Source organism: Lithobates pipiens, unplaced genomic scaffold (genome assembly GCF_037356315.1).
Source record: "Lithobates pipiens isolate NorthernLeopardFrog02 unplaced genomic scaffold, aLitPip1_a1.2 Scaffold_8, whole genome shotgun sequence".
NCBI lineage: Eukaryota > Metazoa > Chordata > Amphibia > Anura > Ranidae > Lithobates > Lithobates pipiens.
The window spans coordinates 441,469,336-441,495,579 of NW_027507903.1; the positions used below are offsets into that span (position 1 = coordinate 441,469,336).

At 41.9% G+C, this 26,244-nt stretch overlaps 1 protein-coding gene across 1 annotated transcript in view; it reads left to right on the forward strand.

The window, feature by feature from the left end:
• CCDC69 (coiled-coil domain containing 69) overlaps positions 1 to 26,244 on the forward strand; it is an 89,026-nt gene that overhangs the window by 58,030 nt on the left and 4,752 nt on the right. Inside the window, exons 4-7 of the mRNA XM_077468329.1 lie at positions 2,833 to 2,920; positions 4,232 to 4,305; positions 7,873 to 7,974; positions 23,177 to 23,296. Of these exons, the coding sequence (XP_077324455.1) occupies positions 2,833 to 2,920; positions 4,232 to 4,305; positions 7,873 to 7,974; positions 23,177 to 23,296 (384 nt within the window). The remainder of the gene's footprint in view (positions 1 to 2,832; positions 2,921 to 4,231; positions 4,306 to 7,872; positions 7,975 to 23,176; positions 23,297 to 26,244) is intronic.

Consider the following 26,244-nt stretch of genomic DNA (forward strand, 5'->3'; position numbering starts at 1 on the left):
AATCTGTTTCTTTTCTCTGTTTATTTGTTTAAAGGACTTGATGACACAAACACCAAGTCAAGGCCAATAGCCTCCTGAACACCTATTTTCTAGCAGATGCTAGAAAAGGGTTCAGTGAATACTGGTGCTCTGTCCCATTTCACTTTAACCTTTAACACAGAAGAACTAAATAATTACATCAGATTATTGACCATAGGTGTTCTGTGTGCTTATTTTGACTTTATCGAGAAATGCATAGAACAAGACCAGCATGTTCTTTAATGTTACATGCCAGTATGAAGCTTTTGTTCTGCTTGGGAAAGAAACGAAACCACAAAATGTTTTGTGAGCAACTGCGTTGTACAAGTAAACCAATTGCATTGTTACATTAATCTGAACTTTGAGTCCAGTGAGAATGGCTTATACAGGTACAATCTATATAAATTGAGCTGTCAGAGAGACAGTGACAATAGAGGCCGACATTGAAAGGAGTGCTCATTTCATCTAAAATTGTTAGGCTTTTGAAAGTGTATTTAGCTTTAAATCATATAGCAAGGCCTTTAAATCTGATCTGACTGTATTGTCCTTAACCTTATGTATGTAAAGCAGTAATGTGTGTTTTTTTTTTTTTTCCCCTAGTTTTGGATTAAATGTATTACTGTTTGTGTCCCCACTGGGGAGATTCACTCTTTGTCCTGGTGGCCATTCTCTCTTCTAGTGACAACTCGGAGGGGCTATCCCCTCACTTTTACTTTATGCTCTGTCTCTGGAACAGGAAGTAAAAGGTTCCCCCCCCCCCCCCCCCGACAGGACAGACTGCAAAAAAAAAAGACAAAGACTTAAAAACGTACACCATCTTTCTGCCCATGTTTCATGTTGCACCCACATTAAGGGTGTATCACCCCCCCCCAATCTTCAAACTATTTTTGCAAAAGGTGGACTATGCTTTTAACCATTAGCCTTTATTTAAATTGTATTTATTTTTTCAATAAAAATCATGTTATTCTTACCTTCTCTGCAGTGGTTTTGCAAAGAGCAACCCTGATCTTCCTCTTCTCGGGTTACCGATCAGCGCTGCTGGCTCTCCCCCTCCCCATCGAGTGCCCCATAGCAAGCCACCGCATGCAGAAGGTTTTTTTATTTTAATGTAGAGAATGCAATAAAGTCTAAAGGCAAAACTTTATTTATTTTAAATTTTGGACAGAGCAGAGAGGCATTAAAACACCTGTCAATTTTTATTGCTGTCTGTTCCCCCGGAGATTCATCCTCTCCATTTGTCTTGTTTACCATGATCACCGTAAGTGAAAGTAAAAAAATCTCCAGAAAAGTAATAGAGGGAAAATCTTCCAATGGGCACACTAGTTCTAGTGGCCTGGAGGTTCCCAAGGGATTCCCTTATTTTGTAGGTATTTCCTCTTGCTTCCCGTTTAGCTATGGGACAGGAAATGAAGGTAAATCTCCCCAATGGGGTGCAAAAAAGAAACCAATGGGGGTTATAACATAGTTATGCTTTTAAGGTATAAAAAAAACACTTTAACCAGTTAAGGACCGCCTCACGCCGATATGCGTCAGCAGAATGGCACAGCTGCACACAAGCACGTACAGGTACAGGTCACAGAGCTTAAGAACGGGGAGAGGTAAGTGTAAACAAACCTCGCCCCCTGCTTCTAGTTGCCTGTCACTGATCGTCTGTTCCCTGTCATAGGGAACGACGATCAGTGATGTCACGCCAAGCCACCCCCCCCTACAGTAAGAAACGCACATTAGGTCACGCTTAACCCCTTCACTGCCCCCTGTTAACCCCTTCACTGCCAGTGACATTTTTACAGTACTCAATGCATTTTTAATCGCACTGATTTCTTCATTAATGTCAATGGTCCCAAAAATATGTCAAAATTGTCCGACGTGTTCGCCATAATGTCGCAGTCATAATAAAAATCGCTGATCGCCGCTATTACTAGTAAAAAAAAAATAATAAAAATGCCATAAAACTATCCCCTATTTTGTAGACGCTATAACTTTTGCGCAAACCAATCAATACCGCTTAAAAATATGTAGAAGAATACAGATCGGCCCGAAACTGAGGAAAGAAATTTATTATATGTTTTTTGGGGATATTTATTATAGCAAAAAGTAAAAAATATTGCATTTTTTTTAACTGTCGCTCTATTTTTGTTTATAGCGCAAAAAATTAAAACCACAGAGGTGATCAAATACCACCAAAAGAAAGCTCTATTTGTGGGGAAAAAAGGACAGCAATTTTGTTTGGGAGCCACGTCGCACGACCGCGCAATTGTCAGTTAAAGTGACGCAGTGCCCAATCGCAAAAAGGGGCCTGGTCCTTTAGCTGCAAAATGGTCTGGGGCTTAAGTGGTTAAAGAAATCTATGGTCACAGTATGCAATTTCATTTTGATAACATCAGCATTGTAATAACAAATAAAAAAAAATGTCCTGTCATGTGTGAGTTTGCCTGTCTGCTGGCTATCTCTATCCACAACTTCTTGAACTCCCTGCATGCTTTGCAGCTTCTCCTCTGCAGTTTACTTTCAATTTATGTGGACTACGTATCCCATGGTACCTTGCTGCCTGCAAGCAGTGATTTTGCCTCCTAAAACTCCCTCTCAGCATACCTGTAGTTCAGAAGGCAGGCTCTGTGAAATGTGTGGCACAGCAGTACCTACTCACAGGGCATAGTGAAAGCATGAAACAGAGTTCAAGGAAATGTGTGGAGATCTTAACAAGGTATTTTTACAAACTTGAAGATTTTCCAGCCAGGACAGACATTATTTTGGGCAAAACATTGGAAATGGACTTTATTTACTCATTCGTTAATAGATTTTGTTCCTTTACAGGCTAAACGAGATGCGGAAGCAGACTTGGAAAAACATCTCGCAGAGCAGGCTTCATATCTGAAAGCTGAACTGGATAAAAAGTGTGAAGGTAAAACAGAAGATGCTGGGGGTGTCATGGTGGTCTGAAGGCCATCCTTTGTTACTGCTTCTGATGGACAACCCAGATCACTTTTACAGTACATACAGAGAAAAAAATGTATATTTCAATCTGGCAAACAAAAAGAGGAAAAAACTTTTTTTGACTTTTTTTTATTTCTACTCAAATGTGCATTTTTTTCCCCTGATCAATGTATAGTTAACTGGTCACAAACTTGGACAATTCATACTGAGCTATAATGTACAAGCAATGCTTAACTTTTATGAAATATGCTTTAACTCAAAGAAGTATTATGGGCAATCTCACTAACCAAGAAGTGGAGATTTGCCAATAATTTTAGCTGCCTATACCTTTTGGATCCATTGATCATTTTGACTTCTAGTGTTCATTGCAGGTAATATCTTTTTATGTATTTTTTTCATCTTTTTTCCATTTAATTACGTTTTGGCAGGTTTAGTGGCACATATGATTAGCTGATGTTTAAACTGCTACTAAACATACAATTATTAAAGTAAAACAATCCCATACCAGTGAGAATGGGATTTTAAATGTGTTTTTTTATTTATTTTTTTAGGGGAAGCTTTACCACCACGGGGCAATTTTTTTTACCTGATTTGTTGGGTTATTCTCTAGTAACATACTCCCGAATAAAGCATTGTCCTGCTGTGATCTGCTGACGTACACTGGGTCACGCACCACCATCTTCTTTCCTTAGGCCATCAGGACCTGGCTGTCAAATCTAGTATTTTGAAGCCATGCCCCTGATGATGTACTGATGGGTCCACTCTCCCCCCCCAGCCACCAACTGATAGGAGAGCGCCATCATATGACCTAAATGGTTCATTTGATGGGATTTCTCCCACGACATTTTTTATTTTTTTTTGCTTGCTTCACAGTCCTAAAGCAAGAGAAGACATTTGTAAAGTACACATCATTGCTTTTTGAATGTTCCAGAGATGCTTTCATTATAAAAACATCAGTATGGTTGTGGTTGGGTCATATATCGGCTTTATAAATAGGTTCTTTTGGAAATGAGTTATAGAATTCTATTTATGTGAATGTGCCTAGGGTTAGCTAGGAAAACCCTTGTTTTGTGTACTAAGAAACATGATTTCAGAGTTCTTGGGAGCATAATCATGTAGCAGCTGCAATGTGGTGCTTTTATATGCATCAGGGTGTAGTGTGGTTCTAGCATCCCTTTATAAAGGAAGTGAAACCTTTTGAACCTATGGTTTGTACATATGTTTGCACAGTGTTACTTTGAAAGGAAATGACTGTACTCTACCATATTCTTTCCCACAGAGCTGCAGAATCACTATGATGAGGAAAAGGCATCTCTCAAAGAAACGTACGAAAAGTTAACCACTTCCCTTAAGGTCTGCTGTTTCATCGGTTTTGCAGCATAATTAAAAGATTTATCAATTTGCAATGAAGTAGTGCATAACCAAAGATGACTAGAAGATGGATGTAGTATCCAAATTGGTCAATATAGCGTTCTCAGATTGTAATGCCCATAAAAAAAAAAATCTGTCTTTTTGTGATAAAGAGTGTTTCGCAGGTACTTGTGTAAAAAAAATTATTTTTACCAGATGCTTGTGGAAAGACTTTAAAGTGAAACTTCACCTAAAATGTGAGCTTCCGCTCATCCTCCTTTCTCATTATAGTGAACAGTTTTTTTGTTTGTTTTGTTTTTTCTGAAAGTGCGTGCCCACTCCCACATCCACTCTGATCACCTACAGTAGGTGATCAGAGTGGAAGTTTGCCCTGCCTCCTTTCCTGCCCCCACCCTCCTGATAGGTCACAGGTCTCAGGATACTGCGGGACCACTCTGCAAGTGCAGCGGGTCTTGTGCATGCACAGTGGGGAGACAGCTGTGAAACGCCAGGAAGTTACAGCCAGCTTTCCACATCAAACATGATGTGCCAGGGATGTGAAGGCCAGCAAAGAACTGGCCCGGGTGAGGACAGTGCTGGACCCCTGAACTGATAAGTGTATGTTTGTTAAGTCAGCTCCCACCTATAACTGGCCTTCACAGCAAGGAGCACATGGAAGGACAATCCATGTCGAACAAAACCAAAGAAAATTCCCAGCTCAACTCACCAACCAGCCTGCAAACAACCAAATCATTCTGTCTTGATAGCTTGGGATAAAAACTGGTATAGTTTGCACATGTTTGCAAATACGTGTGTAAGCTGCAGAGCCACTTCATGGCACCCCAGTATTATCTGCAGTCCTGAATCTTTACATTTTTGAGATCCTCCATTGTAGAAGCACATGCATTATAATGGAAAAATATAGTGTAGCGCTCTAAAAATGCATATCGTAACACGTGTATCAGGTAATGCATAATAAGTCCAAAACTAATGCATGAAAAGGAATAACCAGTGAAAAATAATGTGACTAATGGTGAATTTAAAACTTTTTTTTGTGACACTTGTGCAAAATATGATGCAAAACTTCATGTGAACGTCCAAACGGTGAGCTTGGATGTATAACTTGAAGTGAGAGGTACCACCACCATAATTTAGGAGGCTTACCGGAACGTTTGAACCCACAAGAACATATGTTCTGAGGGTCAAACAAGCTTATATCTTTGGAACCCTCGAGCTACTGCAACAGGAAAACCCGAATATCCTCAGAAATCCCTTGGGATGTATCTGAGGGACGATGTTCAGATGCCCATGAAAATAGTAGGGGTAATAAGAGGGGGAGAACCGAAAGGGACAATAGCGTAATTCCAGTTAAATGTGAATGAATTTTAATGAAGTTAGAAAACTTACATTTGGCAGATAAAAACAGCGCTTTTAAAAATCAACTGGAGGCCTTTCAGATGCGTTTTGTCTCAAAGGACATCGTCTGGGGTCACCAGAAACGCATCGGGAAGGACTCCACTGCCGCCAGTTGATTTTAAAAAGCACTGTTTTTTTTTCTGCCAAGTGTAAGTTTTCTAACTTCATTAAAATTCATTCACATTTAAATGGAATTACGCTATTGTCCCTTTCGGTTCTCCCCCTCTTATTACCCCTACTATTTTCATGGACATCTGAACATCGTCCCTCTTTGAGATGCATCCCAAGGGATTTCTGAGGATATTCGGGTGTTCCTGTTGCAGTAGCTCGAGGGTTCCAGTGTCCATTTCCATTTGTCACTACCAAAGATAAAAGCTTGTTTGACCCTCAGAACATATGTTCTTGTGGGTTCAAACGTTCCGGTATGCCTCCTAAATTATGGTGGTGGTACCTCTCACTTCAAGTTATACATCCCAGCTTTGGACGTTCACATGAGTTTTGCATTATATTTTGTACAAGTGTCACTAAAAAAAGTTTTTTTTTTTGTACATTCACCATTAGTCACATTATTTTTCACTGGTTATTCCTTTTCTTGCATTAGTTGAATTGGACTTATTATGTGTTACTAGATACACGTGTTATGATATGTATTTTTAGAGAGCTACACTATATCTTTCCTTTGTATTGCCATTTATTTAATTTGCTGTGTTAGCTGCTGCACACTAATGGCAGTGCGGTATTTATTTGTTACACATGCATTATAATGGATAAATAGAGGGCAGGTAAGCCTCAAGGGTGCCTACGCCTCCTTAAAGGCATAAGGGCACACAGGACACCCAGCATATAACAAAATGGCAGCAAAGGTGTCCAGTGTGTCCCCTCCCCATCATTCCAACAGTACAAACAAATGGCTACTTCTCCCACCTATAACGGACCTTCACAGCAAGGAACATATGGAAGGCCAACACATGTAAAAAAAAAAAAAAAAATCAGCTCAACTCACCAACCAGACTGCAAATAACCTAAAGTATCCTGTCTAACAGTTGCCTACGCAGCATGGATTTATTTCAATTTCCAGAGCCTTTATTAAAGCGATCACGTGTACGTACAATTCAGTAGGGCCCTTACGTAGGGCATGTGATAATCACATGCTTTATGAAAACACTGGATTTCTAAATGGATCCATGGTGTGCTGGCAACATATGCTTCTCATGTCGTTTTAAAGACCTGCGTTTCAATGTCTCAGGATGTCATCCATTGGGATGAAAATACAGTAGCTGGCTTGCTTTTGAAGATGCAAGTTCACAGTGTCATTCTTACCCTGGTCTCACTGCTCAGTGATTCACTGTCCCAGAACAAGAACAAGAATACAGCCAGTGTAGTTAGGACAGCTGACTTAACTATTTGTTCAGGTCAGAGTCTAACTATTGAAGCAAAAATAGCGATGACAGACCCAGAGTGTACAGCTTTGAAAACAACTCCGCATTGACAGCTCCTATATGACAGTTTCCCTTTTAATCTCCAGTTGCTAGGAAAGAAAGCAATTTAGATAAAGATTCAACTGGATTATACAATCTCTAGGTTTTATTTGATTCGTACAAAATGTTACGGATGAAGTCACATAGGTACATGCCGCTAATAAATAATGGGTGAAGTTGTATGCAGTGATTAGATACCTGGAAACAGCTGATCTGTTAAGATAAAATCAGACTATTAAATACCGTTGACATGATCTTATCGGTGCTTTATTCTGTAAGGCAGGGCAAAGAGCAGTGATGATGTACTCAGTGACGTTCTGAATGGAAAGCGCATTTACAAGTGCAGAGGCCCCATATTTACATTACTGACTTGGTCCAAAGCTCGGGATTAAAAAGCCTGCATAAAAACTAAAAGTTATTTATTCTGAATAGCACCCCAACACACGCATACAGTAAGCCTTAACCCACCTGAGCTTTGGCGCAATGTAACGCACAGATATGAATGTTCTGTGCCTTGTGGTGTGTTGTATGGTTAAAAATCATGCAGGTGCATTTTTCTATGCATTAACATGAATAGACTTGAACCGTTCCTGTGGTTACTGTACTTTGCATATTACCATTGTTCTTTATATTGCCCTATCAAACAAGCATAGTAAATTAATTCATGATTTTGCAGGAAACTGTTGCTGAGTTAAATGGGCAGTTGGCATCCTTCCAAGAGAAAATGAAACGGGTTGAAGAGTCCATCCTAAATCAAGACTACAAAATACACATTCAGGTATTATATTGATACACATCATGTATAATTGGTGCCTATAGCAAAACATGAAATGCCACATTTTATAAACCCGGAACAGTAACCATTTTTTTAAAATGTTCTTATACAGGATTTATTACACCAACAATTTGCATAGTACTTTACAACGTGGGGACAGACAGTACAGTAACAATACTATTTAATGCATGACAAATCAGAGGGCCCTGCTCAGTAGCCAGAAATGTTGACATTTTACATAATCTTGTGGAAAATTTCTTGCTTATGCTGTGCCCCTGAAAAGTTCCGTGCTTTGCCCCTACTTTAAAATAATACTTAAGGCTTATTTTTTATTAATTTTTTGTCTAAATAACAAGCATGTTATACTTACCTGCTCTGTGTAGTGGTTCTGCACAGAGCTACCCGATCCCGTGCTCCTGGCCCCTCCATCCTGATGAGTACACGAGCCACTGCTCTGTGTGTCCATTCAGCAACTGAGCCGTGGCACCCCCCCCCCCATTCACTGACTATGGTGGACAGCAGCGGGAGCCAATGGCACCCACTGCTGTGTCTCAGCCAATCACAGGGGAGAGTTCTTGGCAGCCCAGGTTCTTGTGCAACATCGCTGGCTGGAGATGGGCCTCGGGTAAGTATTAGGGGGGCTGTTGCACACAGAAGGTTTTTTTTTTCTTAAGATGCCTTAAGATAAAAAAAAACTTCTGCCTTTAGAACCACTTTAAGATTTGAACAGTTTACATGTATGTATTTCTTCTTTTTTTTTTTTTTTTTGAAAAACACTTTGTGAGGCTATTTGTCTTTGCATAGCTGCCAGCAGGTTGGATCACAGGCTGCCATTTTGTATCTCTGAGACTCCAGTATTAAGATATGACCCACAGATTACCTTTTGGAGCATGTTACACATTACACTCATATTTTGGGTGTGACATGTACCTTGCACCAGCATCTCTCCCTTTACCCTGCAATTCCACCTCCCTGTAACAAGGCTCTTCTCCCCGCACCTGCTTCACCTATACAGCCACATAAATCAATCACAGGAATCTGTGAATGAGAAAACTACAAGTCCTGTCTTCCACCGCTGCAGATGGCTTGTAGTTCTCAATGAACTTCAAAGGGGGGTGATGAGCATGCTCATAGTTAATTCAGTGCCCCACAGCTTTCAAACTGACAGCAGTACGGGCAGACGGCTGAAGGACATGTATGCAGGAGCCTGACATTGCACCCACAATCCACTGATCGGCAGTGCAATGCTCTGCAGGCTACTGTGCAAGAAATAATAAATGCATGTTTTGTTTCCTGTAAAAATATGTACATTTGTTATTTTTATACAGAAAGTTGAAGTTGGCCTTTAAAAAAGCCTGTAGATATTCGGAATGCTGGACCGTTCTGACAGAGAATATTTCATCACTTCCCCATAATGCCAAAGCTTGCCTGCACCTTCTTATCTCCTGCAAATTTCTTCCTAAGGGCCAACAGGTCTCTGTGGTGCCAGAAGGTAGCCATAAGCTCCAACACTACCTGGAAGTGCCAGAACTTTGCCTGTTAGAACAGTCAGCATTCAGCCTATTGCCTATCTTTAATAAATCTGCAAGATTTTTTTTTTTTTTTTTTTAGTACAGGCAGTCTCCGATGAAAAATTCCCTTGCAACTGACCATATTATTTAAAGACGACATGCCATAAAATGGCTAACCTGCTTTAAACCCCACCAACTTTGCTGCGACATAACCTAAATTACTAAAAGATGAGGTATAATACTTGGCTATGCTGAAGTACCCAATGCCATGACAATGGACCAGTATCACTGGACACCAAGTCCCTACTTAAAGTGTCCCAGTAGCCAAGTGGAAGAATGTAAAGAGTCAGGTCATAAAGAAATACAAAAATAAAATGCTGTGTGGCTATGAAGTAATTTAGAACTTACTGGCCTGCTGCACTTGCTGTATTCATGAGATACTGTTGGCTAAATAATCTTCAACACACGTCCAGTAGTGTTGGATGTCTGGTCTCCAGCTGTGCAACTGTGGCTCCCTCTACCAGCTTCTACATTACTACTGTGTTTGACAGTGATGTAGGGGTTGAAGGTGAAACCGAAGCGAGGGGGGGGGAGCACATTATCTGACACACCTGGGAGTGATGGATAGTATAGATGCACAGATCTCTTTAAAGAAAAGCAGACTTTCCATGACGAAGGGTCCATCAACCCCCCCGCCTCCCAAAAAAAAAAAAAAAGAAGTATAGATAGATACCATGCCTAACCACTGCCTCCTGTAATAGCTGGGACCTCGACATACCACAAGAATGTATCCCAGCTCACCAAATGAGTGCATTCTCATTGGATTTGGAGTGGCCAGCAGGCAGAATGAGAGGCGGTGATGTCACTCGCATCTACCCAAAACCAGGGCCCGGCTTAGTCGTTTTTTAAAATATTTCTTGTAAAATTTTTATTGTTAAAGTTTTATTTACAGCTTATTTGTTTGGGGCGGTGGTGGTGGTGGCAGAGAAGTAGATCTTCCTTTGGCATTCAAGGTCTACTTCAAGGCAACTAAGAGCTAACTTATTGTTCTGAAAGGTTTGTTTTTCTTTTAACAGGGGCTTTTGGTTACATTTTTTGACCCCAGTGACAGGTTGCCTGAAGGGAAGGATACGTTTTTTAAAGTGGTATTAAACCCAAAACCAAAAATGTAATATATCGCAGCTTGAGAATCATTAGATGTAGTGGTTTTAACACACCTCCTGTATTATATTGCCCCCACTTTTACCTTTTTTAGACAGCAGCATTGCCAGCGTGGGGGGGGGGAGGGAGCGTTAGATGGACTAGCAAATATAGATACAATAACAAATTGAAGCCAAACTCCAGCTAATACAGTATACCAAGTTAAATCAAACAGTTGTTCTTCCTTTTGAAATAATGGTTTTGCATAAATAAAAACTGATCATAGTAAGGGCCCCTGTCGGTGATAAAAGGCTTGTTTCATCCTGAATACAATTTTCAAGAGAGCTTGTTCTTGTGAAAACAGACTTGCTGGCCAGATCATCAGATGAAAATAAGAAAGCCTAAAAATGAAAACAAATGCAAACCATCACATCTAAAAATTGGTCAAGCTGTACATGTTTGCTTTTGAGGTTTAATATTGATTTCAGTACTGGTGCTGAATAGCCACCTTTTTACATGAATGCTATCCTGTGGTAGACATCACTTACCAAATTCCTGCATGGGCAAAGTACAGATTGACTTCACCCTAGTAAATCCATATTTAGATTGCTATAGGTATCTAGCCATCCTGCAGCACAGTCACTGCTCCAAAAAACAATCTGTGCCAAGATACTGACAACAAAACAAACTGTTTAATTTGGTTTTAGTTGGATCCAAGGTCATTCCATTATAAGGGAGTTTTGATTCTCCATTGTTTCATTTTTATTTTGCATTAGGGCTTCATGATGCCCAATTAATAAGGGCAGATTGTGGAGATTCAAGGAGACCTTGTCACTGAAGTCCCCCAAGAGATATTCAGCCTACTATTTTCCTACTGTGGCAAAAACTATGGATTTCTCTGATCGGTAGGGCCAATATGGTTAAAATATTACTCATGCCTTAGTTTTTGTGTTTTCTACAGAACACCCCAATGGTTTTGCCTCCTAAAATATTTTGTACACTGAATTCAATTTTCTAAACTTTGCTGTGGAAAATAAGCCTGCCCAGGGTCTGACCTGAGCAATTACAATACCCAAAGAATAATGAGGGTATTGCCTTTCTGAACTCATGGATATATTGCATGGTTGTGCAACTTCAATACTTGGTTACTGGAATGGCTCAGGATTGTACAAACCTGGTGAAAGGCCCATGACTCTACCATGTAAATCATTCTGTATTTTACCAACTCACTTTCACTTCTGAAAGGTTTAGAATCAACATTTTGCCAAACCGAATAGGTCGTTTCCCACCTATTGTCTCATGCATAAGGTCTGGATGAAAGCTAAACAGTTGCAAGGGGTTCCTGGCTATACATGTTATAGCCCTATTTGGTAAACTCTTTCTGGCCATACTCAATATGAATGGCAATCCCAAATGGCAAGCATATGGGATTACATACATTCAAAATATTTTTCTATTGAGGCATGTTGTTACCGTTTATTACTTTACAATCTCAAATGACCTGCCCCCCCCCCCCCCCCCCCCCCCAGCACATGTACTTCTATTATTTGCAGCTACAGCACGCGGTGTCAGCACAAAATCTTCCTGATGAATTCTGTCTCACCTACCCTTATTTTCTGTATGATGCAACAAATGGCCAATAAAAAAGGTTTCAATTTGCTAGGCAAATTACGTAGAGCAGTGGTCATCAACCCTGTCCTCAGGGCCCACTAACAGGCCAGGTTTTATTTATTACCTTGGGGAGATGCAGACTAGAATAGTGCAATCACTGAGCAGCAAATGATATCACCTGTGATGTATTTCAGTTATCTTGCAAACCTGGCCTTTTAGTGGGTCCTCAGGACAGGGTTGATGACCACTGGGGTAGGGGATCACGCCGCTTGACATGAAACCAAGAGCTAGGCAAGACAGAAAGCTGAGCTGGCATCTCCAGCGGATATTTAGTATCAGGTAACCAACCAAGTTTTAATTACTTGGCTGATTATGAAAACTTTAGCACCCAAACCAAATGTATCCACGTTTCCTGTTGGAACAGAAGTGGAGAGAATATTGAAACAATGCAACAATGCAGCTTTTCTGTAAAACTATGAAGGACTAGAGCAGCGATGGTGAACCTATCGCAGGCGTGCTACAGCTGGCACGCAGAGCCCTCTCTCTGGGCACACAAGCTAAGTCGCTCGATCGCTATCTCCTGGCAGCCGAACCTCGGAATTTGTTTATATGCCTCTGTATCTCTGCACATAAATGTGCTCCTCCTTATATATCAGTGCATAATGTCACACAATTTTCCCCTAGACAGGGCTGTGGTTACTTTGCCTTTGGTGGCTGGTTACCTGGGGATTGGGGAGTGTCTCCGCAGTGGGGCTGGATTGTCTCCACCCGGCGTACCCGGAGGTCCCCCATCTGGGGGATTCTGCCCCTGGATTGGCATGTGCTGGTGGGATTAGAACCCATGGTGCAAGCTGTTGGGGCATCACCAGATGGAAGCCAAGGGAAGAGAAGATATAGAAGGGACAGGGGAAAGGATAAAAGATAAGAGTATGAGAGGATAGAGGGAGGCCCGGGAACGAGAAGGAGGGGGAAGGAAGGGGAAGGGAGGGGGGGGAAAAAGGGGGAAAAAGATTAGAGGAATAGAGAGAGGAGGAGGAAAGATGGAGAAGAGAGAGAGGGGGACTACGATAGTAAATTATGGGATTTACCCCCAATATGGAAATAAAATGTGTTGTGTAGTTGAAGAAAGTAAAGGTTGAGAAAGGGGGAGACTGGAGGGAGGGTATAGTAGAGCAGAGTAGAGCACTCTAGCCGATTCAAGCCAACCCCCTAAATAGGTCTGCACCCACGCGAACCATATAATTGGAGGTTCAGAGCGGGGTGCCTCTCTTAGGGGTTGATAGGATAGGAGGGGTGTTAGATTTAGATTAGAAAAGATTGGGGTGTTTTTTTTTTTTTTTTTTTTTTTTCTCTTCTTCTCTCTTTTTTTTCTGCCCACTACTGCCTTTTTATAGCCCTCTGAAAGATGGAGGGGATAAGGGTAACCTCCATAAATGCAAAAGGATTGAATATACCGGAGAAACGGAAAATACTCCTTAATGAATTAAAACGTTCCAGTACGGACGTGGCGTTCATACAAGAAACACACTTTAAAAAGAGCGACCTTCCGTATCTCCAGAATAGATTCTTCCCCTGTGCATACCATGTACACAATCAAATATCGAAGTCTAAGGGAGTTTCCATCTTAATTTCGAACCGGGTACCCTGGGCTCTCCTGGATATGTGGAAAGATGTAGATGGACGCTTCCTTTTTATAAAGGGACAAATAGGGGGGGCAAAAGTTACGTTAGCCACTGTATATGCGCCAAATGTACATCAAGATAATTTTTTAAGTAAAACTCTGACTAAATTAATGGAATTTGCAGAAGGGAAAATGATCTTAGGTGGAGATTTTAATATACCACTAAACCCTAAGGAAGATACGTCATCGGGAGTCTCATCAGTTCCTAAGGGTGTCAGAGGGAAGATAGTGCGGAAGTTGCAAGAGATGCATTTGGTGGATGTATGGAGGTTGTTACATGAAGGAGAGAGAGATTATACATTTTTTTCAAACCCGCATCAACTTTACTCCCACATTGATCTCTTTTTGATACCCCATTACTTACTGCCGTCAGTACAGAAAGTAGAGATAGGAAATATAACTTGGTCAGATCATGCACCAGTGACACTACAGATATCCATGTCGGGCCCGGCTCTATCCAAGGGGCGTCAATGGCGGCTAAATGAAAGTTTGTTGCAGATTCCCGAAATACGGGAAGATGTAGGGAAAGAAATGGAAGCGTACTTCCAGATAAACGACACCCCGGGGATCGACCCGGGCATGATATGGGAGGCACATAAGGCGGTAATGAGAGGAGTGCTGATTAAACATGGCTCTCGATTAAAAAAAATACGAGAAGAACAGATGGTAAAATTAGTAGACGAAATTCAGAAGTTGGAGACTCTTCACAAGAATATACAAATTACATCTATAGGAAATGAGTTGGCACATCTGAGGAGACAGCTGACCGATCTCCTCCGATGTAAAGCGAAGGCGGCAATCCAGTTCGGCAGGAAAATAACGTATGAACTAGGGGATAAGTGTAGTAAAGCATTAGCAGGGAAACTTAAAGAAAAGGGGAAGATGGTTTATGTCCCTCATATTAAAGGGGAAAATGGACGTCTGATTTCCTGACCCAGTGAGATAGCTAAGAGATTTGGAGAATACTACTCTTCGTTATACAACTTGTCACTACCCCGAGTACCCCAGGCTAAAATGAAGGAGTATTTATCAGCAGCAGGCCTATGTAGGCTCTCTTCCACGGAACGTAGTAGACTGGAAGCCCCTATAACGATAGAGGAATTAAATGTAGTAATGAAAACAGTTAAGCAGGGGAAAGCACCGGGGCCGGATGGATTTTCAATCCAGTATTATAAGAGTTTCCTCCCAACCTTAGGTACGCATATGTTAAAGGCCTTTAATGCGATCGGCCAAGCGGCGGCCCTCCCCCAGGATGCACTTAGAGCGCACATCTCTGTAATTCCAAAGGAAGGGAAGGACCCCGCGGACTGTGGGAGTTACCGGCCTATCTCATTGCTAAACTGTGACTTGAAGCTCTTTACCAAACTGTTGTCTTCTCGCCTCCAACCATTATTAAACCAACTGGTACATCGAGACCAAGTAGGGTTTATCCCTACTAGGGAGGCGAGAGACAACACGGTTAAGGTACTCAACCTGGTCCACTATGCCAATCAAACTAGAATACCCTCTATTTTTTTAAGTACAGATGCAGAAAAAGCATTTGATAGGGTGAACTGGGGGTTTATGTTTGAAGTACTGAGGCATATGGGACTAGGTGAGCATATGATAAGGTGGATATCTGGAATATACTCCTCCCCGCAAGCTTTGGTTAAAGTCAATGGGGTACTTTCAGAGCCGATTAAAATCTCAAACGGAACATGACAAGGGTGCCCACTTTCTCCTATGCTGTTTGCCCATAGAACCATTACTGAATAAAATTAGGCTAAATCCAGATATTAGAGGTCTACAAGTTGGAGATGGGAGCTATAAAATCTCGGCTTATGCAGATGATCTGCTGTTTTCACTGGTTAGTCCACATATCTCACTGCCAAATTTAATGAAGGAAATAGAAGAGTATGGAGCATTAGCAAATTTTAAAATCAATTATTCAAAGTCAGAAGCAATGGGGGTAGCTCTTCCCTGGGAAAAACAACAAGTGTTACAATCCAATTTTAAATTTAAATGGGTAGGGACGGCCCTAAAATACCTGGGCACACAGATCCCAGTAAAGATAGAGGAGATATTTAAGATGAACTTTCCTCCGCTCCTTAAGGCAGTTAGAACATTGTTAGAGAAATGGCAACAGGGACGGCATTCATGGTTTGGTCGCTTGCAAATCCATTAAAATGAGTATTTTGCCAAAATTTCTTTATTTACTACAGGCCCTACCGATAGAAATTCCACCTGCTTTCTTTCGTAAAATAGACACGGTGTTTACAAAATTTATTTGGGCAGGTAAGCGACCAAGGATCAGTAGAAGCCGGATGACCATGCTAAAAAGAGACGGAGGCTTAGCAGTACCAGACTTACTTAAATATTATAAGGCAGTTCATATTGGGAGGATTATCGATTGGTGCCGACATACAGAACTTAAGATATGGATAGAATTAGAGCAAGAAATGTGTATAGTACCTCTTCGAAGAGCGATCTGGTGCTATACAAAACTACCAGAATCCATGAAAAAACATCCTCTTATAGGCCCAACATTGCAAATAGGGTTTAGAACTAGTCAGAACCCTAAATTTTCGTCAGCACACTCCCCACTAGTGCCGGTACTAGGTAACCCCAGTTTTAAACCAGGAATGGAGAGAAGGGACTTTAAGAGCTTGCGGGAAAAGGGTTATATGCAGGTATCACATTTTCTGCAATCTAATTCGTGGCCAACAGTGACCATATTGACTCAACAGGGGGGCCAATTTGAAGTGAAGGTTTGGCAGGCAATGCAGCTTCGGCACTTTTTTGAGTCACTAGGTCCAGCAATAAACTATAAACGAGATCTAACTAGATTTGAAATATACTGTGAAGAGAAGGAACCTCTGTCTCGAACGATATCAAAGATATACACAATGCTCATAGCCCCCCCAGATAATTATGAGAGGCCATGCTTTGTAAAGTGGGAAAGGGACCTGGACAGGACATTCTCATTAGATCAACGTCAGAGGATGATATACCTCTCGTTAAACTCATCAATCTTCACTGGAATTCAGGAATTAAACTACAAGTTGTTGACGAGGTGGTACTATACTCCATCGAAGCTCCAGAGGTTCTTCCCTGGAGCTTCAGATCAATGTTGGAGGTGCAACGGGGGACGGGGGACTTTATTACATATTTTCTGGACCTGTCCCAGGATCAAACAGTATTGGAGAGACGTGCAAAAAATTATGCAAAAATTTACAGAATATCGAATACTGGACGACCCAGCTTTTTTTCTGTTGCACCTCTCACATATTCCAATAAGAAAATATAAGAGCTCGGTACTGTGTCACATGGTTAATAAGGCCAAGGGATGTATTGCCCGTGCTTGGAAAGATTCTAAACCACCAACAATAGCAATGTGGTTAAATAAAGTGAGGAAGGTGGGGGCTGTGGAAGATTTAATATACTCGGCCCAGGACAGAAGTGAGCAGTATACCAGGATATGGGCGGTATGGAACGCTTTCCTTTCTTCAGAGGAGGGAAAGAAATTGCTGGGGAACAGGGAAAGATAAGGAAACCACCATGTAGGGGGATTGAGTAAATTGTATGCGCGGGGGGCAGGATGGGCGTTTTTTTTATTTTATTTTTTTTTATTTGTTTACTGGTGGGGGGGAGGGTAGGGGGAAAAAATTTAAATAAAAGGAGGGAAAGTGGAATACTTAATAACAGCAGAGATAAATAAGAAAGGGTTCTCAGTTATTTAATCTAGGGAAATAGTACTTTTTTGGTAGAGAATAAGATGGGCTGAGAACCAATGAATGCTTGTATGTAACTATGAAGATGTGTGTAATTTGACTCTGAGACCTCCTTGAAGTATAAATAAAGAATATATAAAAAAAAAAAAAAAAAAAAGTCCTAGAAAGGTTTTTATTTGCAGGGGTAACATCCAACAAACACAGTCTCGTATGGGAACAGAGGGCAAGGGTGAAGAAACTCGGGCACCTTGAACTGCTAATCACCAGAAAGTCTCTAATACAACCCAGAGAATAGCCACTCGCAGCTGGGCGCTTCAAGGCTGAACAAATCTCTGGCCAGAGATTATGGCAGTCAGCACTTTGATCCAAACTTGCAAAGTCTTTGACCTTAAATAAAACTTGCAACCGAAAATGAACAGGAGCCTTTCCTCAGTACCTGGAACATTCTTTGTCTCCTTGGCAGTACTGGAAAAGCATGGATTCGTTAGTGTCTTTGACAACCCAGCAACCAGGCACTTCTTGGGATGCTAGCTTGTCCTCCCCCGATCGCTTACACGGGCTGCGGTGCCTCTCCAAGTTGAGAGCACACCCGGACGCCTTGAATCCTCCAGTTACTGCGCCTCGGACCAGCCAGTTCCGAGTTCCAAGACTCGGGAACAGATGGATCCTTACCCCAGACCATATGGGTCTAATGGGGCTAATCAAACCGACCATATTGCAGGGCAGGATACGCTCCCGTGACCGGGACCCCTCGCGGGGCTACCCCGGTCCAGATCCAGGAATAGTCAGCTATGGCCTCACGAACGAGCCTTGAACACATGACTTCAACATCTTAAGTACCCTTCCCCAGACTCCTCAGCGGGGCCAGACGCACCCAATGATTGGTTCCAGGGAACGCTGATACCTAAAGCATCCAACCAGGCCTGGTTCTGGGCCTGCCATGTGCACCTAACTGTACACATGACCAGGCAGAACTCTAACACAGCCCAGCCAAACTGATGCCCCAGTTAAACCTACATAATCAGCCCTCAGAACCCCTTTACTGTTCTGAGGAAAAAAATAATAAATTTTGTACATAACAGACACCTTGTCCAAAGTGTTGCCGCTATATAAGGGTTTACAACCACTTTAAATTACATAAAATGGGATTGATACTTGACCTGATTGGTCCATATGCTCTGGTGCTGCCCCAAGTTACAGAGGTATTAGGAGACAGCTATAAACAGCAGGGCCCTCTGATTCCCCTGGTCTTGAACTGTATCGTATTGTACTGTCTACCCCAATGTTGTAAAGCGCTGCGTAAACGGTCGGCGCTATATAAATCCTGTATAATAATAATAAACATGATTAATCAAGCATTTCAAACTACCCTTGTAACTGATGTGTTGGCTATACTAGATGTAGTGCCACTAGGGAAGCTGTGTCCAAAATGCTGTCTCAAGCATGCAAAATTCTACCAGCACTGGAAGAGTACCTCTTCTCCTTCCCCCCCAAGGAATGGATAGACCACATGGGGGTTACTTTCCATTATAAATGTGTCACAAACCAGCATCAGCATGTCCTGCTAAGTTTGACAAGGTTTGGGGTGGGAATGGTTGGGCATCCGTGGACTAGCACCAGTGGAACTTGTTTTGAATAGACTGCTGGTATGATCTTGGAGTTATCGTGTTATTTTTCTATTACAAAAGGATAGCCAAAGTCATATGGGTGACTGCATGTATTTGTATAAGTACAGGAATATAGCGTTTTGATAGGATGTCATGCTTCTTTGAATCAGGATTGGGCCTAAAAATACCTTGTGCTATCTCTTCTGTTATTCTCAACTATGATGTGGTACTGCTGTAAATGTAAATGTCAACATAAATGCTCTGGAACGTGTTTAGCCTGCTTAAATAATTTTATTTCAGATTTTAAAAAATCCCTAGTGGGGACATAGACCGCAATAGAAATCTGACAGATGTTTTAACCTTTCCACACACTATATAAAAAAAAAAAAAATCAGGCAATTTTATTATGGTTTGGATTTTATTAAAACAAACTATTGTCTACGTGCATAATGAAATGATCTTTCTTGGCTTTGAAGTTGTACTCGGGGTAGGTCCTGTTTATTTCATTGAAGTGTGCTTTATCCAATGTGCTTCGCACACAAACAGTTATTTCAGGGCACAGTACAGTAATCCTTTCCCTTTGGTAATCTGTCCACACTTAGGTGCGCTGCCACATTCCAGGCCTCCCTGTAATCGCTCAGGAAGGAATTTTTAAAGGCGCCGACTTGTGTTTTCAGCAGAAAATGCCTGGCAGTGCAGGAGGTGCCTTTTTTTAATAGGTTCAAAAGTTTAAACCGGATACTTACATATTTCAGTATGTAATACCGGTTTATGGAATGTGTGATTGAATTCATTGTATTGTGCTGGGACACAGATGTCAGATTTGCCAGTGTGGGGTGATGTTTCAGCAAGGGTAATGATGGCACACTGACCAAAAGGTCATCACTTTTGCTTTGCTGCTGTGGTATGTGGGTTTCAGTGCCCACCAGGAAAGGGCAAGACGACGAGTTTAAAAATGATCTAATCTCCATCTATTTGAAATTAGGTAATTGTGCAGGAGTGCCATCCCACAAGATTTGGGATCCTCAGCATTAGGCCTGAGTTGAGCACTTTGGGCTCATGTCAAAGGGCAAATAAGGCTTGCATTCAGGTCCATTCTGCTTGCAATCTAACATCCCATTTAAGATGTTTGAGATCATTCAGAATTGATTGACAAGTGCATTTGACCTCTTTCTAACCTGCATTTGATCCTCTAACCTGAATCAACCTGATATGTGCTACTGTTGAGATCATATTAAATGTATTTTGCCAACATATTCATCCCAGTCCCCAGGACACTTATCACCTCAATTCATGGCACACCTTTCTTTTGGGTGGTCCTGTCCAGATCATGCCCACTTTCCAAGTGGCGCTGCACCTAATTGTGTTGGAACCACCTATTGACGGTTGTGATCCCTTCAGTTAATAATGTGTATGTGGAGAAAAGCAGTTGTGATAAGATTAAAACCTGGTAAAAAGGATGAAAAAAGGAATAGATATAAACTTTTTGACCTATAATGTAATAGGGCTTATTACCCCAAGTAAAAGGCATAATATCATGAGAGATCTAAAAAGGATGAGGGCAGACGTGGTGTATTTACAGGAGACGCATCTATCCCATACATCAAAAGTGAAACTGTATTCAACCCATTATCCTATAAGGTTTTATGGAGATACAATATCGAAAAGGGCAAGAGGAGTAGCAATAGGGTTTGGAAAAAATATACAGTTTAAATTAGAGGAAAGACAGGTTGACTCAGAAGGGAGATATCTTTTTCTAAGAGGGAACTTAAATGGTATGGAATGTATGCTAGCAAATATATATGCTCCGAATAAAAGTCAGATGACATTTTTTTGAGGGAATTCTAGAGAAACTAGCGGGATTTAAAAGGGGACAGGTCATATTAATGGGAGACTTAAATTTTTGTTTTGACCCAAGGGTAGACAGTTCGCCTTGTGTGCGGGGGATTAGTAGTAGCCAACTAAAAAGGATTAAGAAATGAATGCATGTATGCCAGTTGGTAGATGCCTGGAGGACCCAGCACCCCAGAGTGCAAGACTACACATTTTATTCCCCCGTACACGAGACTTACTCGAGAATAGATTATATATTAGTGGACCATAATATGCTGGGAAAAAATCATAGAAACCAAGATAGAAACCACTACATTTTCGGACCATGCCCCTTTAAGAATGAAAGTACTGGTACAGGGGATACCAAAACATAGGGGGAGTTGGCTATTAAATGAAGAACTACTACGAGATGAAGTAGATTGTAAAATAATAGCAGAAGAACTGGAACAGTACTTTCTATTGAATAACTCAGGGGGTGTGTCCGAATCAATTTTGTGGGAGACCCACAAAGCCTATATACGGGAGATCCTTATAGCTTTGGGTTCAAGGAAAAAAAAAGAGAGACTCGAGAAAATTAAAAAAACTAGTGGAGGATATCAGTAGAGCTGAACTAAAACACAAATTTTCCCAAAACTTAAATAGAGAAACCTATCAAAAAATTGTTCAAAAAAGAGAAGAACTTAAAACACTGATGGAGCAGGAAACAAAAAGAACTTTTAATCAAATATCTAAAGAAAGATATTTATGGGGAAATAAGCCCAGTAAACATTTAGCAAGAATGTTGTAGAAAAAGAGGTCGTTAAATTATTTAGAAAAAATTCAAACAAAACAGGGGGTTATACTATATAGGACAGGGGATATAGCTGAGACATTTGCGAACTACTATAAAGAGTTGTACGATGTGGAGACGACAGGGGGTACATTAGCTTCAAAGGAAGATAAAACCAAACATTTCTGAGGAAGGTGGAGCTAGCCAAAATCACTGAAGGTGAAAGATGTTGGGAAGGACCTTTCACAGAAGGGGAGATTAGAGAGGCATTGAGAGACCCGCCCCTGGGCAAAAGCCCGGGCCCGGATGGATTTACAGCTCTTTATTATAGAAAGTTTAATGAGATCTTAATTCCGAGGATGTGTAAGTACATGAACGGACTAGGAAAAGACTACGAGATGACAAAGAAGCATCGGAAGCCATAATAACAGTTATCCCGAAGGAAGGAAAAGATAAATCGCAAAAAACAAACAAAAACCTGTCCACCAAAAAAAGTCCACTAAGTGCAGCACACTCCGTCATCATGATTGAGTACCCACCACCATTTCCTCCTTCATACCTCCCAACATTTTGAGATGGGAATGAGGGACACCTACTAGCAAACGTATGTAGGCATAGGTAAGAGGGGGGAAAAAATAGGACACGCCTCCTGCCACACCTCAAAGGAGAATTAACCCCAAAAAAAGGTTAAATAAATCCACAAAGGCTTTTTTTTTTTACCTCTGCTATTCCTTTTGGCTTTTAAAACTTACAATTATAGCAATTTAGATTTTGGATGAAACGTTTAGCTCTGGGAAACCCTTTTTGAAAGATAAAAAGTGCATTTTATATATAACTATATAGTTCAGACCAAAATGAGGGGGAAAGAGGGACGGAGGGACATTGCTCCAAATCGAGGACAATCCCTTGAAATCGGGGACAGTTGGGAGCTATGTCAACCACCAGGTTCACTTCAGGCATATGTATAGCTGAAAAAATAAATAAAAATACTATAGTTGCATAATGGAAAAATCAGAACTCCGTGAAATGACTGAAGTTGTCAAGGAAGATGATCACTGAGAGAATTTCAGCCTTGTGGATCTCCAGAACTACCAATCATTTAGATTTTCATTGCAGGTAACCTGTGTTATTATGCATGTATTCATTATTGTGCTCAGTTAGAATTGTCCAGATTTTAGATTTAATGTATACAATCTTACCAAAGTGGATTCATTAATAATAATAAAAAAAAGCGTCCACCACTAATGGGGTAGAGAGGGTGGGGTGTTCTGAATTGGGGTAAAGCACATCAGGCGGCAGTGATTGGAAGTATTTATCAGTGATTTCCAACGCTGTATTCACAGGACCATGGTAGCCCTGGTGAATTCTGGGAGCACGAGCTGCAAAGTCTGCATTTTGTGATTGAAATGAAAAGTGAGCGGATCAAGGAACAAGAGAAAAGACTCCAGGCCCAGCAAACTACAGTAAGGTTCAGGATGTACAATATAAAAGCTGATTATGGTGGTAATTTTGGAAATGTTTCAGCTTTTATTATTTTTTGTTTTATTCTAAGTTGCTGAAAGGAGTAGCTCTGCAATTTTCCTGAAAAACAGATAATTTTAAAGGATCTGTCCATTCTAAACTGTCAATGTTCCAATTACCTACTGGCTTTGCACATTATGCAGGGTTTTTGTCAAACTGATCGACCCTTCTCTATTGTGGAGTTTCAGAAAGAGACTGTTTGCCCTTATTTGATTTAGCAGTGGCGGGCACTCCATTAGGGCCAATGCCCCTCAATCCATGCGCCGGGCTCCTAATCTACATGCAGTGCACCAGATGCATGGATTTTAATGGTTTTTTTTTTTAAGAACATGATTAGAGACTGAGGCTCTAATTGGCTTTAAAAAAGGGTGGGCTGAACACTGCGCCCTGAGCCCACCCAGATGTGTGACATTAGCAAATTAATATTTGCTAATGTCTTCCTGCTTCTCCTCCTGGCCAGTCAGAAAGTGGGTCCTGAGACCCAATTGGCCAGGGAGTCTTAGGACTCTCAGCCAATCAGGTCTCAGGACCCACTTCCTGTTCGGCTAGGAGGAGAAGCAATGCCGGTTCGACCGTGAGGAGAAGCAACGGCACCTCGCCAAGCTGGAGTGAGGAGCAGCATCGGCAAACTGGAGCGAGGAGCAGCATTGACCTCCTAAGGTAAGGCCACTGATCGCCACCTTCCCGTCAGCCTCCCGGGGGGGGGGGGGTTGGGGGTGGGGGTTGGGGGTGGGGGGAGGCGCACATGGTGGCATTCGTGCGAGTGAGGGGAGCACAAATGCTGCTGCTATATTGCAAAATACACAAGACATTTTAGTCGACTAAATACGACTAAAACAATTGCAGAAGACCAAAATGGGACTAAAACTAAAATGCCATTTTAGTCCTAAGGCTAAAACTAAATTAAAATTTGTTGCCAAAATAATTAAAACTGGTTGACAAACCAAGATTGGGGGTTTCCAACCCGACATTCCCGAGCATCAGTGTGAAGAACGGAGCCATCGCTAGAGAAACCAGAGCTAAAGCTTCCTGTATAGCACAGACTCCTGTCATAGGTGGGGCATTACCAAATGTGCTCCTTTCTGTGACAGTTCCCGGCATGATACAGGAAGCATGAGCTCTACTCTCTACTGCAGCCGCATACTCCTGTCATACTGATGCTTGGGGATGGCGGGTCGGGAACCGTGATCTGGGACAGCAGCCACCAGGGATTCCCCCAGTAGTATCCACTGGCAGTACCTACCAGCAGTTCCCACCAGTAGTACCCACTAGCAGGGCCGCTGATAGGGCAGTACAACCAGCCCTGTTGTACTGGGCCTGGCCAGCAGGGGGGGGCCCAAGCAGCTTTTAACTTCTAGCTAAAAAAAAAAGCTAAATAACTATATTAACCCACATCCACTTGATTGCTAAGGTATATAAGCAATATAAATTCATTTCATGGGCCCCATCAGGTTACCAGAGGGGCCCAGGAGGTGAAAGCAGAAGAGGGACTTTTTTTCCATTTTCGGGTGCAGGGATACAATTCTGTGCAGCATGCTGCTCTCAGTATACCTTCACAAACTAAAGTACTTCCTTCTCACTGTATGCCTCTCCGGCGGATGGATATTACTGTTATATGGCTCCCTTCAGTCAGTAAGTGCTGCAGCTTGAGGGACTTATCACTGAGTTCTGAGACAGACAGAACAGCAGGAGTAATCTGTACAACGGCAGTGGTCCACAGGCAAGCAGTCCCCTGCACATACACACACACTGATAGGTCACACTATTGTAGAATGTGCAGTCCCCAGACTCTGTGTGCTCATGGTCATTATCATTATGATGATCAGGGCACAGCAGGTGCTGTATGGCTCTGTCAGTGTAACATGGCTGTTGGGTGCTGACTTTCCTGATATTTGGCTGGACTGTGTGTTACAGACTATATCTCAGCACAGCCATAACAAAGTCAGCACCACACAGTCATGTTACACTGACAGAGCCATACATCACCTGCTGTGCTCTGATCGTCATAATGATAATGACAATGAGCACATAGTGAGATGCTACTTTTATACATGTGATGGGGGAAGGGACAGTAAAAACACACAACCAAGCTGCATTTTTTACCACCCTCAAACCACTCCCCTTTCATAACCTTTCACCCAAACTTGCAATTAGGTCCTTTTTCATGCAGACCTGATTGAAAGCTCCATGTAGGTTTACAGGTATGAACTGACTTGTGTGCATTTATATCCACCTTCCTCCGTGTCCATTCAGGTGGGAAAAAAAAATTGGAAAAGAATATCCTTTCATATTTTTCCAGACCTAAATGTGACAGATCAGAGGTAGCCTGATGTAAATGGACACAAGTCGGTGTTGTATGAAGGAACAAACTGAATGGGCACAGATGTCAAAACACTGACATCTCTCCCATCCAGATGCAGTTATGATTGGTGGGGCGCTGTAAATGTTACATGTTCCAGCTCCTGGCTCCAGACACCCCCCACCCTGACAGTGTGGAGGCAGGGGCGGGATGAGGGGCGGGGATTGTGGGCAGAGCCATGGTGGGTTGTGGGCGGGGTCAAGGGGGCCCCGTCAAGTAGGCTGTATGGGGCCCCATGATTTCTAACAGCGGCCCTGCCCACTAGCAGTACCTGCCCTGGAGGACAGCAAGCAGAAGCCGCCAGCCATACCCACCTGGAGAACAGCAGCAGCTGGCGATACCTGCAAAAATCCTGAGGAAGAAGTGAACATTGAGGTCAGTTAAGATGCAGGTAGCGCAGTGCATCAGTGTGAAAGCAGCCTTTAGGCTTTAGGCTTTCACATGATCGGGTCCGCATGTCCGTTCTTCATACGGACCCAAACTGTCTCTCCATTTACCTCTATAGAGTGACAGATGTAAATGGACTTGTAT